The sequence below is a fragment of the Haplochromis burtoni genome, unplaced genomic scaffold (assembly GCF_018398535.1).
Source record: "Haplochromis burtoni strain Fernald_Lab_line unplaced genomic scaffold, NCSU_Asbu1 Contig_757, whole genome shotgun sequence".
NCBI classification, from domain to species: domain Eukaryota; kingdom Metazoa; phylum Chordata; class Actinopteri; order Cichliformes; family Cichlidae; genus Haplochromis; species Haplochromis burtoni.
Genome location: NW_024583118.1, coordinates 166,393 through 183,744, shown reverse-complemented (window position 1 = coordinate 183,744; position 17,352 = coordinate 166,393). Strand labels below are relative to the sequence as shown.

General features: G+C 40.8%; 1 protein-coding gene and 2 long non-coding RNA genes across 5 annotated transcripts; 1 reads left to right on the top strand and 2 right to left on the bottom strand.

Annotated features, from left to right (window-relative positions):
- Positions 1 to 2,484: 2,484 nt before the first annotated feature.
- On the bottom strand, positions 2,485 to 6,682 carry LOC102297409 (the record flags this gene model as incomplete). The annotated part of the gene is given in 7 exon segments (XR_006053265.1): positions 2,485 to 2,758; positions 2,986 to 3,081; positions 3,300 to 3,435; positions 4,007 to 4,067; positions 4,279 to 4,689; positions 6,381 to 6,443; positions 6,632 to 6,682. It is a non-coding gene; the product is annotated as an uncharacterized LOC102297409 (long non-coding RNA).
- A 1,035-nt stretch (positions 6,683 to 7,717) lies between these two features.
- On the top strand, positions 7,718 to 12,207 carry LOC102308694. Of its 2 annotated transcripts, XR_006053266.1 has the most exons (7): positions 7,718 to 7,855; positions 8,082 to 8,203; positions 9,753 to 9,839; positions 9,951 to 10,083; positions 11,332 to 11,500; positions 11,682 to 11,854; positions 12,098 to 12,207. It is a non-coding gene; the product is annotated as an uncharacterized LOC102308694 (long non-coding RNA). The 2 variants fall into 2 exon arrangements; XR_006053267.1 differs by lacking the exons at positions 7,718 to 7,855; positions 8,082 to 8,203 and adding an exon at positions 9,049 to 9,667.
- Positions 12,208 to 12,333: 126 nt separating this feature from the next.
- Positions 12,334 to 16,041, bottom strand: si:ch73-174h16.4 (leucine-rich repeat-containing protein 14). Of its 2 annotated transcripts, XM_005950294.3 has the most exons (4): positions 15,829 to 16,041; positions 15,360 to 15,617; positions 14,435 to 15,283; positions 12,334 to 14,126 (listed from the first exon to the last, which is right to left on the bottom strand). In XM_005950294.3, the coding sequence occupies exons 2-4, from the start codon at positions 15,557 to 15,559 to the stop codon at positions 13,559 to 13,561; spliced, it is 1,617 nt and encodes a 538-aa protein (XP_005950356.1). In that variant the 5' UTR covers positions 15,560 to 15,617; positions 15,829 to 16,041; the 3' UTR covers positions 12,334 to 13,558. The 2 variants fall into 2 exon arrangements, with proteins under 2 accessions (XP_005950356.1, XP_005950355.1); XM_005950293.3 differs by having other exon boundaries at positions 15,360 to 16,041.
- Positions 16,042 to 17,352: the final 1,311 nt, after the last annotated feature.

Here is a 17,352-nt window from a genome sequence, read left to right as displayed (position 1 = left end):
ACCTCCTCCAGCTTATCCAGCCAAGAGATATAATCTCTCCAGCGTGTCCTGGATCTGCCTCGGGGCCCCCCTTGGAATTCAACTTTTGTGAGATCTCGCAAAAGTTGAATTCCAACAATGGCGGCAGCTACTTAGTTGTAATATTACTCTTTCTGGGTCACAAAATACACTTTTAAGATAGTTTGAGGCGTGAATGTAGTTGTGTGAACGTCCGATATCTGCTCGGTTAATAAGACACCCACCATCTCGAAGCTAACGGGAGGTCGAGACCTACTACAGTCAGGAGGAACACCACTTTCCCGGCACATCGTGCCTCGATCTCCCGGTCGGCTTCGAGCTGGCGACCTCCGAAGAATGCAGCTAAAACTTTTGCGAGTTTGTTTTGCGAGATCTCGCAAAAGTCTGTCTTAATTTTTTTTCTCCCGTGTCCCCTGCGGGGCTCCGTAATTTTGAAATGTCCTTGTTTAAAAAAAAAAGAAAACGCTAATAAAATTATTTTGTACTACACCAGTGACTTTATTGATTTGTCGTTGAAAATAGAGAGTTAGCATTTTCATAAATCTATTGAAGCTTTGAAAATTATTACATTTCAACATTAAATGCAGTCAGAATTGATTTCAACTATCTTGTATGAAGCAAAGTTACTTGAAACTACAATTAATGAACAGGATTAGAGTTAACCAGCCCACCATTTTAATTTCACTTTTTTGGAACATGTTTAGATGGTGCTGAATAAATCTCCTTTCAGGAGTGCTACTAAGAAGCAGTAATGAAAAGCATCATCATCAGCCATTGTTGTTTCATTCACAAAAAGCTGAAGCTCATTTGCACATGTGTGTGCAATCGGGAGATGTTTGCTTTCATCGTGAATGAATGTTATTTTAGGAGCTGGTTGAAAACCTATGGCTGGAACCTTGCTGCTCCCGGTGGCAAAAGCCAAGATGTGACCAGGCCTCAAAGCCTTCACAAATGCCTCTTCATCCTTGGTAAGACTCCTTTCTCCAAGTGCGTCTCTCAGCTCTTTATCTAAAAACAAAGAAAAACCACCGTTAACCTGGGGACACAAAAATAGTTAAAGCTTGAGCTAACAACTAAATGATGGCTAATGTATTTTTAAAAAGTACAGAGGTTCTGTCTTTGCTTTGCTTGTCAGCCGTAGGCTTTCATACATTTTTATTCCTGTTTTGTGTGTGCATGTGATATAAAAATACAAATTAAATTTTACTTTAGTGTCCTGAATTGTTTCATGGCCAGACTACATTCTATGTGAATTTCTGCTTACTTTCGACACACTGGAGAAATTCCAGAAATCTGACCACCATCAGCTCCCCTCTAACTCTTCTGTTGCTCCCAAGAACAGAATAGCTTGGCCTGAGAACCCCAGCAATTAAACTGGCTGTCAGATCTTTGTCCTCCCCCGATAGGTCAAGCAGAACACGCAAACTGGGGTTCTCTCTCAGGAGTGATAAAATCTAGACAGAAAAGTTTAAATAATGGTTAAATTCCAGTTTTAAATATAAAAAGTAGCTCACTCTAAATGATTATAAAATAATGACCAATTGATACAGAAAAAATATAAATCTCACTCCATAGTAGGACAAGCCATCAGTTAGTTGATCGAAACAGCTTTGCCGTTGCAGAACTGCAAGGTATAGAGCTGCATTTTTCACAAACAGATCTTTATTGGCCATGGTGACTGTGAGTGGAAGACCTTCAACTTGATATCGCCATGAGTCGCAGCAGCTGACTGCTTCCTCCAAATCATGTTGAGTTGTTGCATTTACAACCTAAATATTTAAGAAAAACACTTTAAATGTTTGTTTTTTACCAGTGTACACAAATACTGCAGATGGTTCATTTTAATTGGACTCGAAACGTTTTTGTTTTGGTTTATTTGGCTGTATTTCACCAATATTTTTTTTTTAACAAAAAGGAAACAAATTGAAAATATAATACATGGAATTGCCTCTAATAACCAAAAGTGTATTTATTATATATTATAAAAGAAGACCAGAAGACTTGTGAATATAGGAAATATTACAATATTCTTGTTATAATATTGCAATTCACCTTTTTCAGATTCTCTCTTAACTCAGGGTCACCTATATCATCCGGTGTTAGGTGTACTTGAAGAATGTCTCCTGACACAATGTAGTCTACTACATGTGGAGAGAGAAAGGCAGGTGCTTCTCCACCTTGCACTATTATCGTGGACAACATCCTGCCAATGGTTCGATATACTCCATTTTGCAAGTGTAGGATGTTAAATTTCAGTGTGCATCCATTTGGTGTAGCTGAAAAATAACACACAAAAAATATCGTAAGCCAAATATAATTGGTTGAGATTATACTTTTTTTTAGTTCAGACAAAGCTACAGTTATTCTGTACATATACTTGTAATTTTAAACATGTAGTCAGTTCTTTAACATATAGAACGGTGCCACCTAGCTTGGTAGAGTAGTTTTTACGACCTTTTCAAGAATCTGAAAGATGGCCTTCACCAGTAAACGGAAAAACTCCCGCCTTGGCCCCCCAAGGTCAGCAGCATCTTCCTCTGTATCATGTTCATCGCTTGCAAATGTGACATAAAGCATCTCACAGCTTTCTGCAAACTTGGGTCTCTTGAACTGACGCAAAGCAGTCGACCACACATTGGCTCGACTGATATGGAGTTGTCTTGTTCCTGGTGTAATGACTTTCTCACTATGAGCTCTAAGAAGACCTTCAATTTCTTCTTTGCTGAGCTTCTTAAAAGACCTATATAAAAAAGGGACAATGACAAACAGATCTTGGGGAAAAATGGAAATTTGCTGTACATTTGACTCAAGTGCACAGAGTTACAACATATAATTATGTTGTGATAGTCCATATTAAATTAGTCAGAAATGAGCAATTACCTTTGTAATTGTGTAACTGCAAAAAAATGATGCAAGTAAAGATGCAAATAAAATATTCAATTATCAAAGGTTACTTTCAAATCTTACCTTGAAATATGAACTTCACTCTGTCTATCAGACTCTTCTAGGAGGCTACGCTGAATTGCCTCTTCAAGAGCTTCATCTTCCTCCAGAAAAATAGGGCTAAGTAGATAAGAGATATTAGAAATCATAAAACATGTCAGCCTTGAAGAATTTCTCACACTACATCATTAAAAAAATAAATAATTAAATGTAAATCCTAAAGTTGCAGTCATTCAGCAAAAAAACCCCAAACATGCAAATTGGAAACTTGCATCAAAACAATATCCTAAACAACATCTAAAATGAAGGATTTCTTTAACCCCTAGACAACAGCTTACACAAATTCTGCCACATTATATGGAAACATCTGCTGTCCCTCTGCCTGGCCCTCATTTTCACTCTCTTGAATGCAGCTCTCTGTTTCCTGATGCTTGGCCTCACTTTCACCTGGTGTTGTAGACAACGCATGATGCACTGAACAAAGGAAAGAAGGTCAGCATGACTTGCTTCATAATGTTAACAGCCTTTATATATCCTTATATTAGTTTAAGTGAAAGTTGGGCACATATTCCTCCTTGGCTGTAATCACCTGTGATAATTCGTAAACATTAAAATGGTAAATGGCCTGTATTTGTATAGCGCTTTTACTAGTCCCCCCTAAGGACCCCAAAGCGCTTTACACACCCAGTCATCACCATCACACCAGTGGTGAAGGCAATACAGTTGTAGCCACAGCTGCCCTGGGGCAGACTGACAGAGGCGAGGCTGCCATATCGCGCCATGGCCCTTCTGGCCAACACCAGTAGGCGGTAGGTGAAGTGTCTTGCCCAAGGACACACGACGAGACTGTCCGAGCCGGGGCTCGAACCGGCAACCTTCGATTACAAGGCAAACTCCAACTCTTGAGCCACGATCGCCCCAATCGGACACAATTAATGATGCTCTCATCAAACAAACCCCCCAGGAATTATTACGCACTGCAGTAACAAAATCTAACTGGTCATCGAGCTTAGAACCTCACTAGGTTTTCATTCACGTCACATACCTCGTCTTCTCCGGCAGACTGGACTTTCAAAGTCACTGTCAGACAGCTCTTCTGGTTCCTCCTGAGGGAAAAGAAAGCATGTTCTACATAAAATCAAATACAGTTGCACCAAATCACTGGTAACACAGAGGCACATGGCTGCACTAAAAACTGTTTACACCTGCTGAAACTGCAATATTAATTACCGTAATACAATTAATAAAATTATGTTAAGGGAACAGACTCACTTTTTAGACAATAAATATTTCTGCACTGCAATATAAAATGTTTACCTGTGCAGGTTTTTGTATCCCTGCCATTATATAGAGGCAGGTGGTGGAACAAATCGAGCCAACTTCTTGGCCACCCCAAAGAAAACTGCTAGAAACATTTGGTTTCATTAGTCGTTTACATCCTCTAATTGTACTCAAATACTCAAAAGGGAATGTCTGGCCAGTTGACAGTGCAAATGTTCTTCTGAAGATTGCTGCTATTTCTTCTCTAAGTTGTGCTTCAGACCAGTCAGATGTAAAGGAGATCTTCCCAATAAGGCCATCTTGTGCTAGTTTTGCTCGTGAATCCCCTCTCGGTATGAGAAACGTTGATGCTGAAGACAAGGGCAAGCACACAACATCTTTTGTATAGTGTTTGCAGGTCTTGTTTTTTCTCACAAAATGTGAGCGCGTAGCATGAGCTTGAGGAACTGATGGAAGAGGAACCTGAAATGAATTCAAACACAGATACAGATAGACACCTATGCATTACAATACATCCGTAAGGTTTCTGTTATCTGTTCATTAAAAACAAACAAACAAACTGTAGACTCAGACCATCTTACTATTGTCTACCCATTACACAGAAAACTGAACCTTTTGTATCTTGTAGATTAGCATTTGGTGATTGTTGGTCAAGTTGGTGATTCAGTCCCCAGGTGCTCTAATCTAGAGCTCCCAATGAGTTTATCCGACTATGACTGTGTGCGAATGTTGGACAGAAAAAGTGCTTGTATTAATCTGTGCCTGTGAATGGGTAAATGAGATCTGTTGTATAAAGTGCTTTGAGCACTCAATTAGAGTAGAAAAGGCCTGCAGTTAGGTCAGTGTGTATTTGGACCCTAACAAGTTTTATTTTGTTGCCCGTTTACTGAAACATTTTCCAATCATAAATATATCATGGACATGATGTGCAGACTCAGCTTTAATTTAGGGTATCCATATTAAAATGATGATGTCATTACCAATTAAGCAGATAAAAGGCCTGGAATTGATTTGAGACGTAGTGTTTGCATTTTGAAAATTTTACTGTGAACAGACAACATGCGTCAAAGAGAACATAACAGAAAAAAGAAAATTAAGAAATTAATACAGCCACTACAGTGACCATCAAAACGATGAAAAATATTGACGTAAAATTTATTTTGCGACACCACAGAACAAATGATAGCGTATAATATGAAATGATAGATGTTTTCATATTGTCATATCAAACAGCCCTAATACAGAGGGTTCACTGCAAGGTGCAAGCCACTCATAAGCCTCAAGAATAGAAAGGCTAGAATGGACTTAACAAAAAAAAAAAAAAAAAAACATCTAGTAAAAGCCAGCTAAATTTTGGAAAAACATTCTTTGGACAGATAAAACCAAGATCAACCTCTACCAGAATGATGGCAAGAAAAAAGTATGGAGAAGGGTGGAACGACTCATGATCCAAAGCATACCACATCATCTGTAAAACATGGCAGAGGCAGTGTGATGGTTTGGGCGTGCATGGCTGCCAGTGGCACTGGTAGTGTTTACTGAATATGTGACACAGGACTGAAGCAGCTGAATGTGTTCAGAGACATACTTGTCTGCTTAAGTCCAGCTAAAAGTAGTCACATTGATTGGGCAGCATTTAATAATAAAGATGGAAGATGACCCAAAACATACAGTCCAAGCACCCCATGACTTTAATAAAGTAAAGAAATAGAATATTCTTGAATGGCCAAGTCAGTCACTGGATTTTAACCCAATTGAGCATACATTTCAGTTGTTGAAGACTAAATTTAGGACAGAAAGCCCCACAAACAAACAGCAACTGAAAGTCAATGCAGTAAAGGCCTGGCAGAGCCTTTACAAATTAATTCTTCCCCCTCACATTTTTATGCATTCATTTAGTCCAACCCACTGAATTAAAACTTAAAGTCTGCACTTCAACTGCATTGGAGTAGTTTCATTTTTAATTCATTCTGGTAATGTACAGAAGCAACATTAGAAAATGTGTCTGTATCCAACTACTTATGAACCTGACTGTATATCAAAACCAGTCAGCTAAGATAAGATAACATACCTTTATTAGTCCCACAAGGGCAAATTTCATGATAAATAAATTAAATGATATGTGTAAGAAGGCCTACCGAGCAGTATGGTATCCCAGTGGAGACGGCAGGTCTACTTGGTCCAGGTGCATTGCTGGATTCCTAAGGAAACATTTACATCAAGAACGACTGTTACCTACCTACCAAATAAATAAATAGAGTTGTATGATGTTCGATCTCTGTCTGCTGCCTACCAAATGAAATAATTGAGGACTAGCTAAGTAATTTAGCTTTGCTAGTTTTGCTAACACTGCTATCAACCCGTCCAAAATGCTATACAATAAACTTACCAAGTGCTGCGTCGTTTGTGAGGTCGAGGGTGCACTATCGTTGAATGGCCGACAAAACGGCTCTTCCAATGTTTTCAGCTAAATCGCTGGACATGCTGGTAGGGAATAGTTGAAGCAGCTCATGGCAGTCAAAAGTGACCGTGATAGGAGCGCAAACACAGAACCTGACCACGACCAGCACACTTTAGCACGGGAGGTTTTCTTGAAGCTTTTATTTTGGTATTTCCGTTGACCCGTACAATAAATTTGCATATTAGCTAAATATTTAGTTTCCCGTAACATTTAGATTTAACATTTAACATTTAGATTTATATATAACATTTAGATTTAACATTTAACATTTAGATTTATATATAACATTTAGATTTAACATTTAACATTTAGATTTATATATAACATTTAGATTTAACATTTAACATTTAGATTTATATATAACATTTAGATTTAACATTTAACATTTAGATTTAACATTTAGCATTTAGATTTAACATTTAGATTTAACATTTAGCATTTAGATTTAAAATTTAAAATCCTGTTTTAAATATGAAAAGTTACAAATGTTTTACTAAATGTTGTAAAAAATGACTCGAAAAAACATGTTTTGTAAGATTTAGAGCTAAATGTGGAAAAATGTTGCTGTTAATTTCGGCATGTTTCAGTTTACAAACGGCGCCCCATACATAACAAGATGCTTTACACTGTGAGTTAAAGATCCTACAATGTTAGAAGGGGAAAAAGTCCAACAACAACAAAACTGAACATTTTGATGTGAGCAAAGATGAAATTTCGTGAACACCTGTGTTATTTTGCAGTAGATTGCTAAGGTGTGCTTAATAAAATAGCCCAAGGAGAGTAAGAGGTAGGAGACTGACATCTTTCAAACTTTCATGATGAATTTGTCCATGTGGCGGGGCGTGGCCTGCGGTGCCGTGCAGAGGAGGCGGACGCACCTGCACGGCATCCGCAATCATGCCCCGTCGAATTAAATATTGTACTGGGTCCTGTGGTTGGGTTGTTGTTGTGATAATGTTGAGCGGGCAGCGGGAGAGCTGCAGCTCTGTGAGCATTATGAACATTATGAACATTGTGAACAGCAACCGTGTGAGTCAATAAAGTATGCTGCAAAGCATGGATTTGCACCCGGGTCTGCCGTGGTCGTTTACAGTCCACTCCCCACCTGATGCGACAGATGACTGCCCCTTCCTGAGGCTGGTTCTGCTAGAGGTTTGTGCCTAGTAAAACAGTTTCTCCTTCCCACCGTAACCAAAGTGCTTGCTTCAAAAGGGGTCATCTGATTGTTGGGGTTTTCTCTGTTTCATTGTAGGATCTTTACCCTACAATATAAATCCCCATGATGCAACTGTTGTTGTGATTTGGTGCTATATAAATTCAACTAAAATGAACGGAATTGAATTTTTGAACATAAATATTGACAAATTATGTTTTACAGTGATGTCACTGCAATCACATACTGCATTCAGCCGGACTGTTTGATGATTGCTCTCCGTGACCTGTCCATCAAGGTATGGAGTTTAAACTGGTGGCCACATAGGACCCTTTTAGGCCATAAAGGTATATTATGACTGAACTGCTCCATAAATCTACTTCTGCCTGTCTCTGATTGGTTATCAACTTAATTTTCTTACATTTCTTGTCTGTTGTTTTAGTCTTTACATGTGGTAAAGTCCTTGTTTTACCGCTCTGGATTAAGGATGCTAATATCTTCCTCAGTGGATGGTACCATCTGCCGCTGGGATCTGGATAAGTGTAATGAAACTGACTGCATCCATATAGATCAGATCAGAAAAGCCCTCTATTGTGAATAGCAAGTACTAGAAAAGAAGACACCTTCATCTCTTTTTCAAAGCAGGGGCTGCACTTCTGGACCATCAGAAGACGTACACCATCCACTCAGAGGTGATGAAGGCTCCCCATTGAGACAAATTAAAGTCCCGTCAGTTGCTGCTCCTTACCCTATGCAAGTCCTTCTGCATCAAGGGGGGACAGAAATATCACTCTGGTGGCTGCAGAAACTGGAGCAGTGTTGACCTCTTTCAAGGCAAGGAACAGGATTTTGTGTGATGACTACTGCCTGCACGAAGAGATTCTGTTGGCCTTGACTGAGGCAGTTACGGTGCTTCAAGCCAACACACTAAGTAATCAAATCACTTGATGGAGGAATGGAAAGGCCAGGGACCCTCGAAGGACATTGAAAGCTTGATAGAAAATGATGATGCAGGTACTCTGACAATCCCTGGCCCAGCTTGGCAATATACAGCTATGTGGTAGACAAATATGTGTAATATATCTATATCACTAAAGCACTTCTGGATGGATGCAAACTGCATTTCGTTGCCCTGTACCTGTGCATGTGCAATGACAATAAAGTTGAATTCTATTCTATTCTAAAGAGAGAGCTTTAGAGCAGTGGAGGTTACAGGAGATGAGGGGTTGCAGTCTCGGAGACGAGGCAGCACTCAATAACCCAAAGAACAAGTGAGCATTGTCAGTACAAAGAAAATACTCGATGGTGCTATAGAAAACTCCGGGATTGCCAGAAATCGAATATATTTCTGTGTCTGAGACAGGTTTTTGATCTTTCTTGGTAAAAGGGGAGGCTGTGTGAATAATGAATAATGGAAAGGTGTTATGCCGGATGCCAGCACACAATGGTCAGAGAGTCACCACCGTGCAGGTGGATGTCGACAACAAGCAGCTACCTCCCCTCACAAGTATTTACAAATGCAATGCCTTTTTGAATAATCATCACTCATTACCTGATGACTGTATCCCAATTGCCAAGGTGAGGACTTGACATTGGTGGTCTGGAGGGTTAATCCCTACATCCAGAAGTGTCTCACTCGACAACTAAGCACTACAGCCAGCCTCTAGCCCACCTGGCAGCACTGAAGTCCCAACTGGCTGCAACCTTTCAAGAGCCCAATGACAGCTCCTACGGCTTAAAGCATGTCAGTCTGTTGACTCAAAGCCAAACAGATTTTAAGCCTGAAGAAGGGCATTCAGACCACTTAACAGGTCACAGTTTTTATTGCAAGTTACATGCAGAGTTATGTTGTTGTTTCTGTCTGTCTCTATGTGCATGTTTGCTTGTGTCTTGCAGGACTGTGCTTCCCCATCTGAAGGTGTTTGTTTCCAGCAGTCTGGATAAGAAGGGGCAAATGTGGGATGAAGAGAATCGCCTCCTCAGGTTGGTGATTATTACAGATGTGAGGAGCAGCCTTTCAGTCCGAGCCTTTGTGTGTATTTCAGACAGGTACGTCTATGTTCTTCAACCTCTTTGTGGGTGTTGCTCCTCCAGGACGCTCCAGCTGAATGCGGTGCCTGAATGCTTGGCGTACAGTGTGTTTGGAGGAGATGTGTTCCTGGGCATCAGAGAGGGCCTGTACGTGATGAGCTGTACAAAGTTCCTGCCACCCAACTACCAGCAAACAGTAAGACATTCACCTGGAGAGCTGGCTGTGTGGCTGTGGCTATAATGGAGTGTAATTTGGACTTTTTCATAGCTAACTAATAGTAAGACTCAGATATTTCATATTAAAGATAATGCAAAACAGTGGCCTTATTATCTGTGAGCATTGTTGGTGGAAACAGGACTTCTGGCAGAGATAAAGACGAGGAAGCCATCAGTGATGGACTGAGGGGAGACATGCAGCAAGAGGTGTGTGTAAATGATAGGACTTGAATGTCTAACAGTTGCATTTTATTTCAGATATCTCAGCTGTTTCCTTTTCACCTTTGTTTTAGTACATATTAGTGACTTTAAATAACAGCCTGGAAGCACTTCTGCAAGATGCAGTAAAGAGCAAAAAAGGGAAACTTCCAAGTACAGCCCAAACCAGGAAGGAAGCATTTCAGCGCTACATGAAACTAATATATGGCCTGCTACTGAATATTAAGGTTCTTTCCTCACTTATCTAGTACTGTAAAGCAAATGCAAAAGCTTACATTTACAGTCAGCAAACTTCAAGCTTTCCACTAGACCAAGATAGTTGCTCTAGTGGAGCAACCCAAACCTAGATCGACTCCATTTCGTGGTCAATTCAGGACCCCATAACCACCTCCACCACGGGAAGCCTCACCTGAACTGCCAACGTTCCTTAAAGAGTTCGTAGAGATGGAATGGTTTTGTGATTTGTACCCTGACAAAGGTAGTGCAACAAAAATGGACTGCCATGCACAGTAATAACATTTTTATACTAAGGTGTGCATGTGTGTATCTGAGAGAACCCCAAGCACGCTGTCTCCAGAGGACTCCTTAGATCTGCTCAAATATCTGCAACTCTGCAGCATCTCATTCAAGATATTGATCCTCGCATCAACAAAGGCCCTGCACAGCCGGGACTCTTACAGAACAGACGAGCTATACCAAGGCCTCACTGACTGCGTGCACACATTTGTGAAGCCTCATATGGCACAGCAAGAACCAGACTTTGCAGTTTACAAGTCGAGGATTATTAGGTTGTGATTAATTTTATGTGTGTTTCAGTCAGCTGTGGAGCAGACTGTGCTTACTGAGATCTTAAATCTGTTGATGCATCTGAAACCTGCAGGCTGTGAGCTGATAAATTCTTTTAACTCTTCTAGCCTATAAAGAACTAGGGGTTGGGTGAGTTTTCACTGCTAAAACAAGTAGTTTTTGTTTGTATAGCTAAAAATTTTTTTTTCTGATTTTAACATAGGAAGACAGTAATGCGCGTGCTGACAGAACTGAACGTGGAGGAGGTCTAGCAGTGGCTGTGGCCCAAGGTGGACACTTGGGACTCGGAGCTGGAGGAACAGTGTGACACCTGGAAGAGTCTCCACAGCAAAGCAGAATGATGGCTGGACTTGTGGTTCTCAACATACAAAGTAATTTATTGATTTGAAATGTTTCTGTCTTTGGTTAGAGCTGACATATTTTCAGTATTTCAGTGTGACAAAAGATCAGATCAGTTCTGAGGTCATTTACTGTGACCTCAATTGCTTTAATGTTTTTGACTGCTAGTGTAAGCGGTTAACTACATTCCCACTTTCATTTCCAAACCACCAGGAGCATAGCAGGTATCTCTACCTGAACAGTAACACCAAGTGGACACCCCCGGCATGCAGTGTGGTTGAAGTGATCAATTATTTCTGCTGTGTGCAAAAGGACGAGCACAACAAACCCAGAAATGCCACACCTCCTGGTCACAAAAACACAGTGCTTTTGCCTATTTATCACAGGTATGTGAAATTAGTGCACATATTAGTTTCACTTCTTCACTGTAAGCTAAAACATTTCATTTCTGATTTTTTTATTTTATTTTATTTTAGTAGATTTCAACCAATTCTTCGCCTAGAAACATTCAGCATGTTCAGAATACAGAGAATGCCAGCGGAGTTGTTACTGAACTGTAACAAAACTTTCTCATTAAATGGGGTGATTTACATTCAGAAAATAACCGTCTAATGTTGATCGTCATTCAGGTTGAATTCTGCCTCCCGTGCGACACCGTCCCTTCCTCATGCAGTTCCCCAATTTCATCACTTTGCCGTTAGAAGAAGAAGACTGGTGGAAGGTCTTGACTCAGTCCTATTTTATTCAAGAGCAGTCTTGGGTAGAGTACTACAGATGATGCCTTTCAATCTGTAACAGACTGTAACAACCCCATTAGGCTCAGTAACCCACCTTTGTTGAAAATCAATTTCCAACAGCCGAATAATATCCTTGGCTTCATAAGTGATTTATTCTGTGACTTTTAGTGTATAAGTGCATCTGTGATGCTCATAAAGCTGATTTGGCGCACTTATTTCTTAATGCTGGTGACTGAAAAGATTTGATTATAAATATTTTTAAACAAACATTCAAGGAACACAGTAATGCGGCTTCGAACAGCAGAGACGCAAGACAGCATGACTTAATGACTACAAAAGGTACAAACATGATGATATAACAGGATAGTAAGCAGTAACTATCCTGTAGTTTTGGTTGCACATACATCTGCTGATCAGACACTATGTGAATGAATTGTATACAAAAGTATTTTGCTGCATCCCAGCTGTGACCTGATTATTAAAACGCCAGTGATCACCAGTACGAATCCTGCACTGACTTATGCTGTACTAACACTTATAAAGTCAACAAGCAAATCAATTAAATTAGTGCAGCATGTTCTGACTGAATGACAGATTAGTGTCTGTCACTTTTCAGCAGAGGTTATCACCTCATCCTGTACATTTATTTAGAACAACCAAAAGTCAAGAGGAGCGAAATTCATCTGAAGACCTGCACTTGTTGATCTGGTGGCTGAGAAATCTGGAAAACCATCAGCTAACCTGCTGACTTGAGCAGTAACATCCAATTTTCTGATGTAATCAGAAGATATGTGAGGAAAGACTTCCATTTCAGTCTGCTGGTCATCGTTTATGATTGTAGCTAAATGTTGGTGGGTTTTTTTTTTAATTAACAAAAAGTGTCGTTTGTTTGACAACAAATGGATTTCAAAAATACAGTCCCTCTTCTGCTGTCTACATGGACTCTTTACCTGCACTGAATCAAAGACTCATCAAACGCCACTGATCAGAAAGCTAAAAATTTTGACCCTTGCCACAGAGTCAGCATTTTTATGTCCATATCTGTTTAGAGAAAGTGGCTGAGTGGCAACAATGCGATCCCTTCTCTCAAACCCAGACACTTAACAAAGATTACTGGGCCTTGGTGGATATCTGTATTTTACTGAGTAATGTCTTGCTACCTTCATTTGCCTGTTTTGGACTGTAAAAGCTTAAATGCACTACATTTACCATAAGACTAAGTGACAAGGAAAAGGCTATTTAAATTTTTTTTTAAAAAGAATACCCAACCATTTCTCAGGTGACAGTTTGATTGTAAGGCTTCAGTACATTGCTATCGTTTGTCGATGAATGAGCTTAAGAAGCATCTCTGCTTTATGCCACCATGTCTTTATCATAATTCAGCAAGTCACAGGTCAGAAAGATGTCAGAGCGTCCATTGTCGATCAGAACCCTGTTGAGCTTGTTGCTGGTCAGGTTGATGTCTGAGGTTTCATCTAGAGGCCAGTCTAAGAGCTGAGCACTGGAGGGCAGGTCGGGAAGGCCTGGCTGGTAGTCCTCCAGGGGGTTGGGGTACAGTAGCTGTCGTAGGGAGGGCATTCTTACAGCCATCTTCACCAAGTCCATGAGACCAGCCATGGAGAGCGGGTTCAATGCCAGAGCCAAGCTCTTGAGGGCACGGCAACCTCCTAGTGAGGGCAACAAGAGCCCCAGCAGGCCATCAGTCAGACCACAACCGCTTAAAGACAGGTGCTGCAGGCTGCCCGAAGCCTGGGAGAGGAGACGGCGAATGGAAGGCAGAGTGTTTTCATCCAGACGGTTTTCGCTTAGATCCAGCTGCTGTAGCGTGGAAGTGTGATGACTGCAGGACAGATAGGCAAAGTCAGCTGGACTCAGGGACAAATAGGGGAGCTCCAAGATCTCCAGAGGCTGAGGCAGAGAGCTGTATCAACAGACAATAGAAGAAAACATTTAAATAATGTCACCTCAAACACTTTAGGTTTCATTGTTTGTGTTCTAGCTTTAACAGCATTATTTTAAAGATGTCTGCTCATTTGCTTTGAAATAGTGACTTATTACATAGGCAAAATGCTGATCTTGAACTGGTCAACTTAGTTAATCTGTTATAGGTTTAGTTTTTAAACTGTAATGAAATTTAGAAAAGAGCCAATGGCATTTTGAAAAATCCCTGACTTTGTGTTTGTCAATGGGTTAAATGCAAAAGAATGTAATGAGGTAAACAGACCATACCTGAGCAACACACGGAGCTGACCAGGCAGGCGCAGTGCAGTGAGGCTGAGGTGTCGCAGTTCCTGCAGGCGTGCCAGACCCTGCGACAGCTCCACCAGTGCCTCTGACTGGCTGGGATGGACTCTGCGAAAATCCAGGTTACAATAGTGCAGGCGAAGGGATTTTAGTGCAGGAAATGTGGAGAGCAGAGGCAGCAGTTCAGCCAAGCCAGCCACCCCAAGGCTGCTGTAGCGTATGTCGACGCCCAGAAGTCCTCTGCGGGGGAGCAGATCTAGCAGAATACTGATACTTGGCACTGAAATCTCTTCCACACGCAGGTATCTGCACTGAAGCTTTAGAGGTCCAGATGTGCTCAGAGCTGAGTGAACACGCTCCCAAGAGCGGCCATTAACAAAAAGATCAGCTCTCACATGCACCACCACACCACGATCCATCTCTTTTTCTTCAGCCTCCCTCTCACTGCTCCCTAATACTGTCCTCTCTCTTTTCCTCTCCATCTCCATCCTCCTCCTGACTCCTTTACTTAGGTCTTCTTCACTCACAGACCCTGAAGATTCAGTCCTCTCACCAACATTGGTTGACTCATTACTGTTTAGTTCCCCATCTCTTTTCTTCTGTCCCCTCTCTCTTTTTAAATCCCTCTCCCTTTCCAGAGCTGAGATCCGTTTTCTCTCCTGGTCTCTTTCTTTCTTCTGTTCCCTTCGTGTCCTTTGTGGCCTTCTTGTCCTAACTCTGGCCTTAAGGACCATGGTGCAAAGAGCTACTGTCAGAGACCAGCCTCCCATCGGGTCCCCCATTCCTCCTTCATCTCCTTGCACTCCACAGAGGTCCAAGACTTCCAGTGCACACCTAGATGACAGTTGATATGTTACTCCCAGAAACAATGCTGATATTAGACATCGTGATTCAAACTACTACTACTCACCTGTGGTCTGTCAGTCCTCTAACCACACCAAGCAACATAGACTGAATACAGAGTCGATTTGGCGCAGTTTGTCCCGGTTTCCTCCGACCTCCGACCCGCAGTGTGAGCTCAGGCCACCGCTGCACCAGCTCTCCCACAGCCAGCGGTCTGCAGGTGGAGAAGGCGGCCTCCAGCAGTGCTCTGTACAGATCTTTGGGCATCCACCTCAGCCAGGAATGCGACGAGCTGTGGTCACGAACCACCTCCTTGGCACAAAGGCTCAACAAGGAAAGCACCATTTCAGCACAAAGCACCTTTAGGCTTCAAAGAAGTAAGAGATAACTGGTGCGAAGCAGACTTGCATCTTAGAGTCAACTAGCTTATTTAGCTCCAACGCTAGGATTAGCTTTATGACAGGAACTTGACGCCGTCTAATAAAGCCTCAAAAAAAGATTTTACAACATCACTTGACAGCTACCGTTACCCTTACTGATAGTAAAAACTTGCCGGGACGACTGAAAGCTCCCCGCAGCTGACAAACTGAACGCTGGGATGTAAGGTTAGCTAAAACTGCTGCTAACTGTTTACAATTACAGTTGAGCCTGACGCAGGCTTGTGACGTGGCACGCACAGGAGAAACGTCAGTGCTGTAGAGTTTTAAGTGATGACTGTAGACCGACCTTTATCAGCAGATCTACTACAGTGGCAAACTGCAACTAATATTGAATAAAAATAAGAGAACAGGCGAGGAGGTTAAAATTCATTTAAAAACAAAAAAGGTTATAATTCGATTAAAGTTCTAATTTTCTTGGGCAAAAATCTAAAAAAAAATACCTATTATTTTTTAAAAGGTCCCTGATCTTAAAGTCATGAACTAAGAAGTAACAGGGAAGAAATGCACAAAACAGTCATAAAAGTCGCAGGTACACGTGTATGTGAATAAAAAAAAACAAAAAACAAAAAACAACAACAACAAACCCAAAGACATAGGAACAATACAACACATAACATAGTTCAGATTTGTTACATAACATGATTGTGTTTGATGCACATAAATGCCATCCAGCGTTTAACAGGTTGTTTTTTTTCTGCAAGGCCAGTTTCATGACCCTTTTCCTTTAAAGTTTGGATGACAATATGGCAATTTAGGTTTATATACCACAAGTATTTATTTATTGCTAAATTTAAGTCTAATTATCCATCCATCCTCTTCCACTTAGAAACCCAGACCTCCATCCTCCGAGCCACCTTCTCTAGCTTATCCAAGAGAACACTTCCCAGGCCAGCCAAGAGACATAATCCCACCAGTGCCCTGGGCCTACCCCAGGGCTTCCTCCTGGTAGGACATACCCAGAATACCTCACCCCAACATGCATCCTAGTCAGAACCATCGTAAACTCAATTTAAAAGCAGAATAATGCACTGTAGATGTGAGTGTGAATGGTTGTTGTCTCAGTCCAGGATGTACCATGCCTCTCATCCCATGACAGCCAGGATAGATTCCCGCCTAAGAGGAAAAAACCTGATGGATGTTTGGAACGGTCCTTTTCACCAGTAATTCTGAGCATCAGTTCTACGAGATATACCATAGAGTCAACAGGAAAACACTAATATAACAGAAATGAGCCATGGTATGGTGGATGTTTTATGTATTTTCTGATAATTTTCTAATAATTGGTAAGTTATAGCACATCGATGGGCTCACTTTCCAGTTATCTCTTTGTATCAAAATAATTTGCTGCCATATTTATATTTTAACACATGTCTATATTGCTTATATGAAGAAGCACACATAGCATTTAATCAGAATCCATTAGACTGATGAAAAAAATTAATGGTAAAGTATAATATTTCATTCTAGAATTAAAGGAGGATGATATACAAAGTAGTATAATACAGAAAAATACTGGAATATCGAACCTATTCTTTTCTTGTTTTTTCTGTCATTTGCACATAACGATTCCCAGATTATTCTGTCTTTCACCAAATAGAGTCATAAATCAATTTTCTTTGA

Bases quoted from the DNA above. Each gene is read 5' to 3' on its own strand.
- si:ch73-174h16.4 (XM_005950293.3), bottom strand. From the start codon at position 15,637: ATGGTGCTTTCCTTGTTGAGCCTTTGTGCCAAGGAGGTGGTTCGTGAC. The intron at 15,284-15,359 runs GTGAGTAGTAGT...ACTGTCATCTAG, and splicing joins AGAGGACTGACAGACCACAG to GTGTGCACTGGAAGTCTTGG. The intron at 14,127-14,434 runs GTATGGTCTGTT...CTGTTGATACAG, and splicing joins CAGCTCCGTGTGTTGCTCAG to CTCTCTGCCTCAGCCTCTGG.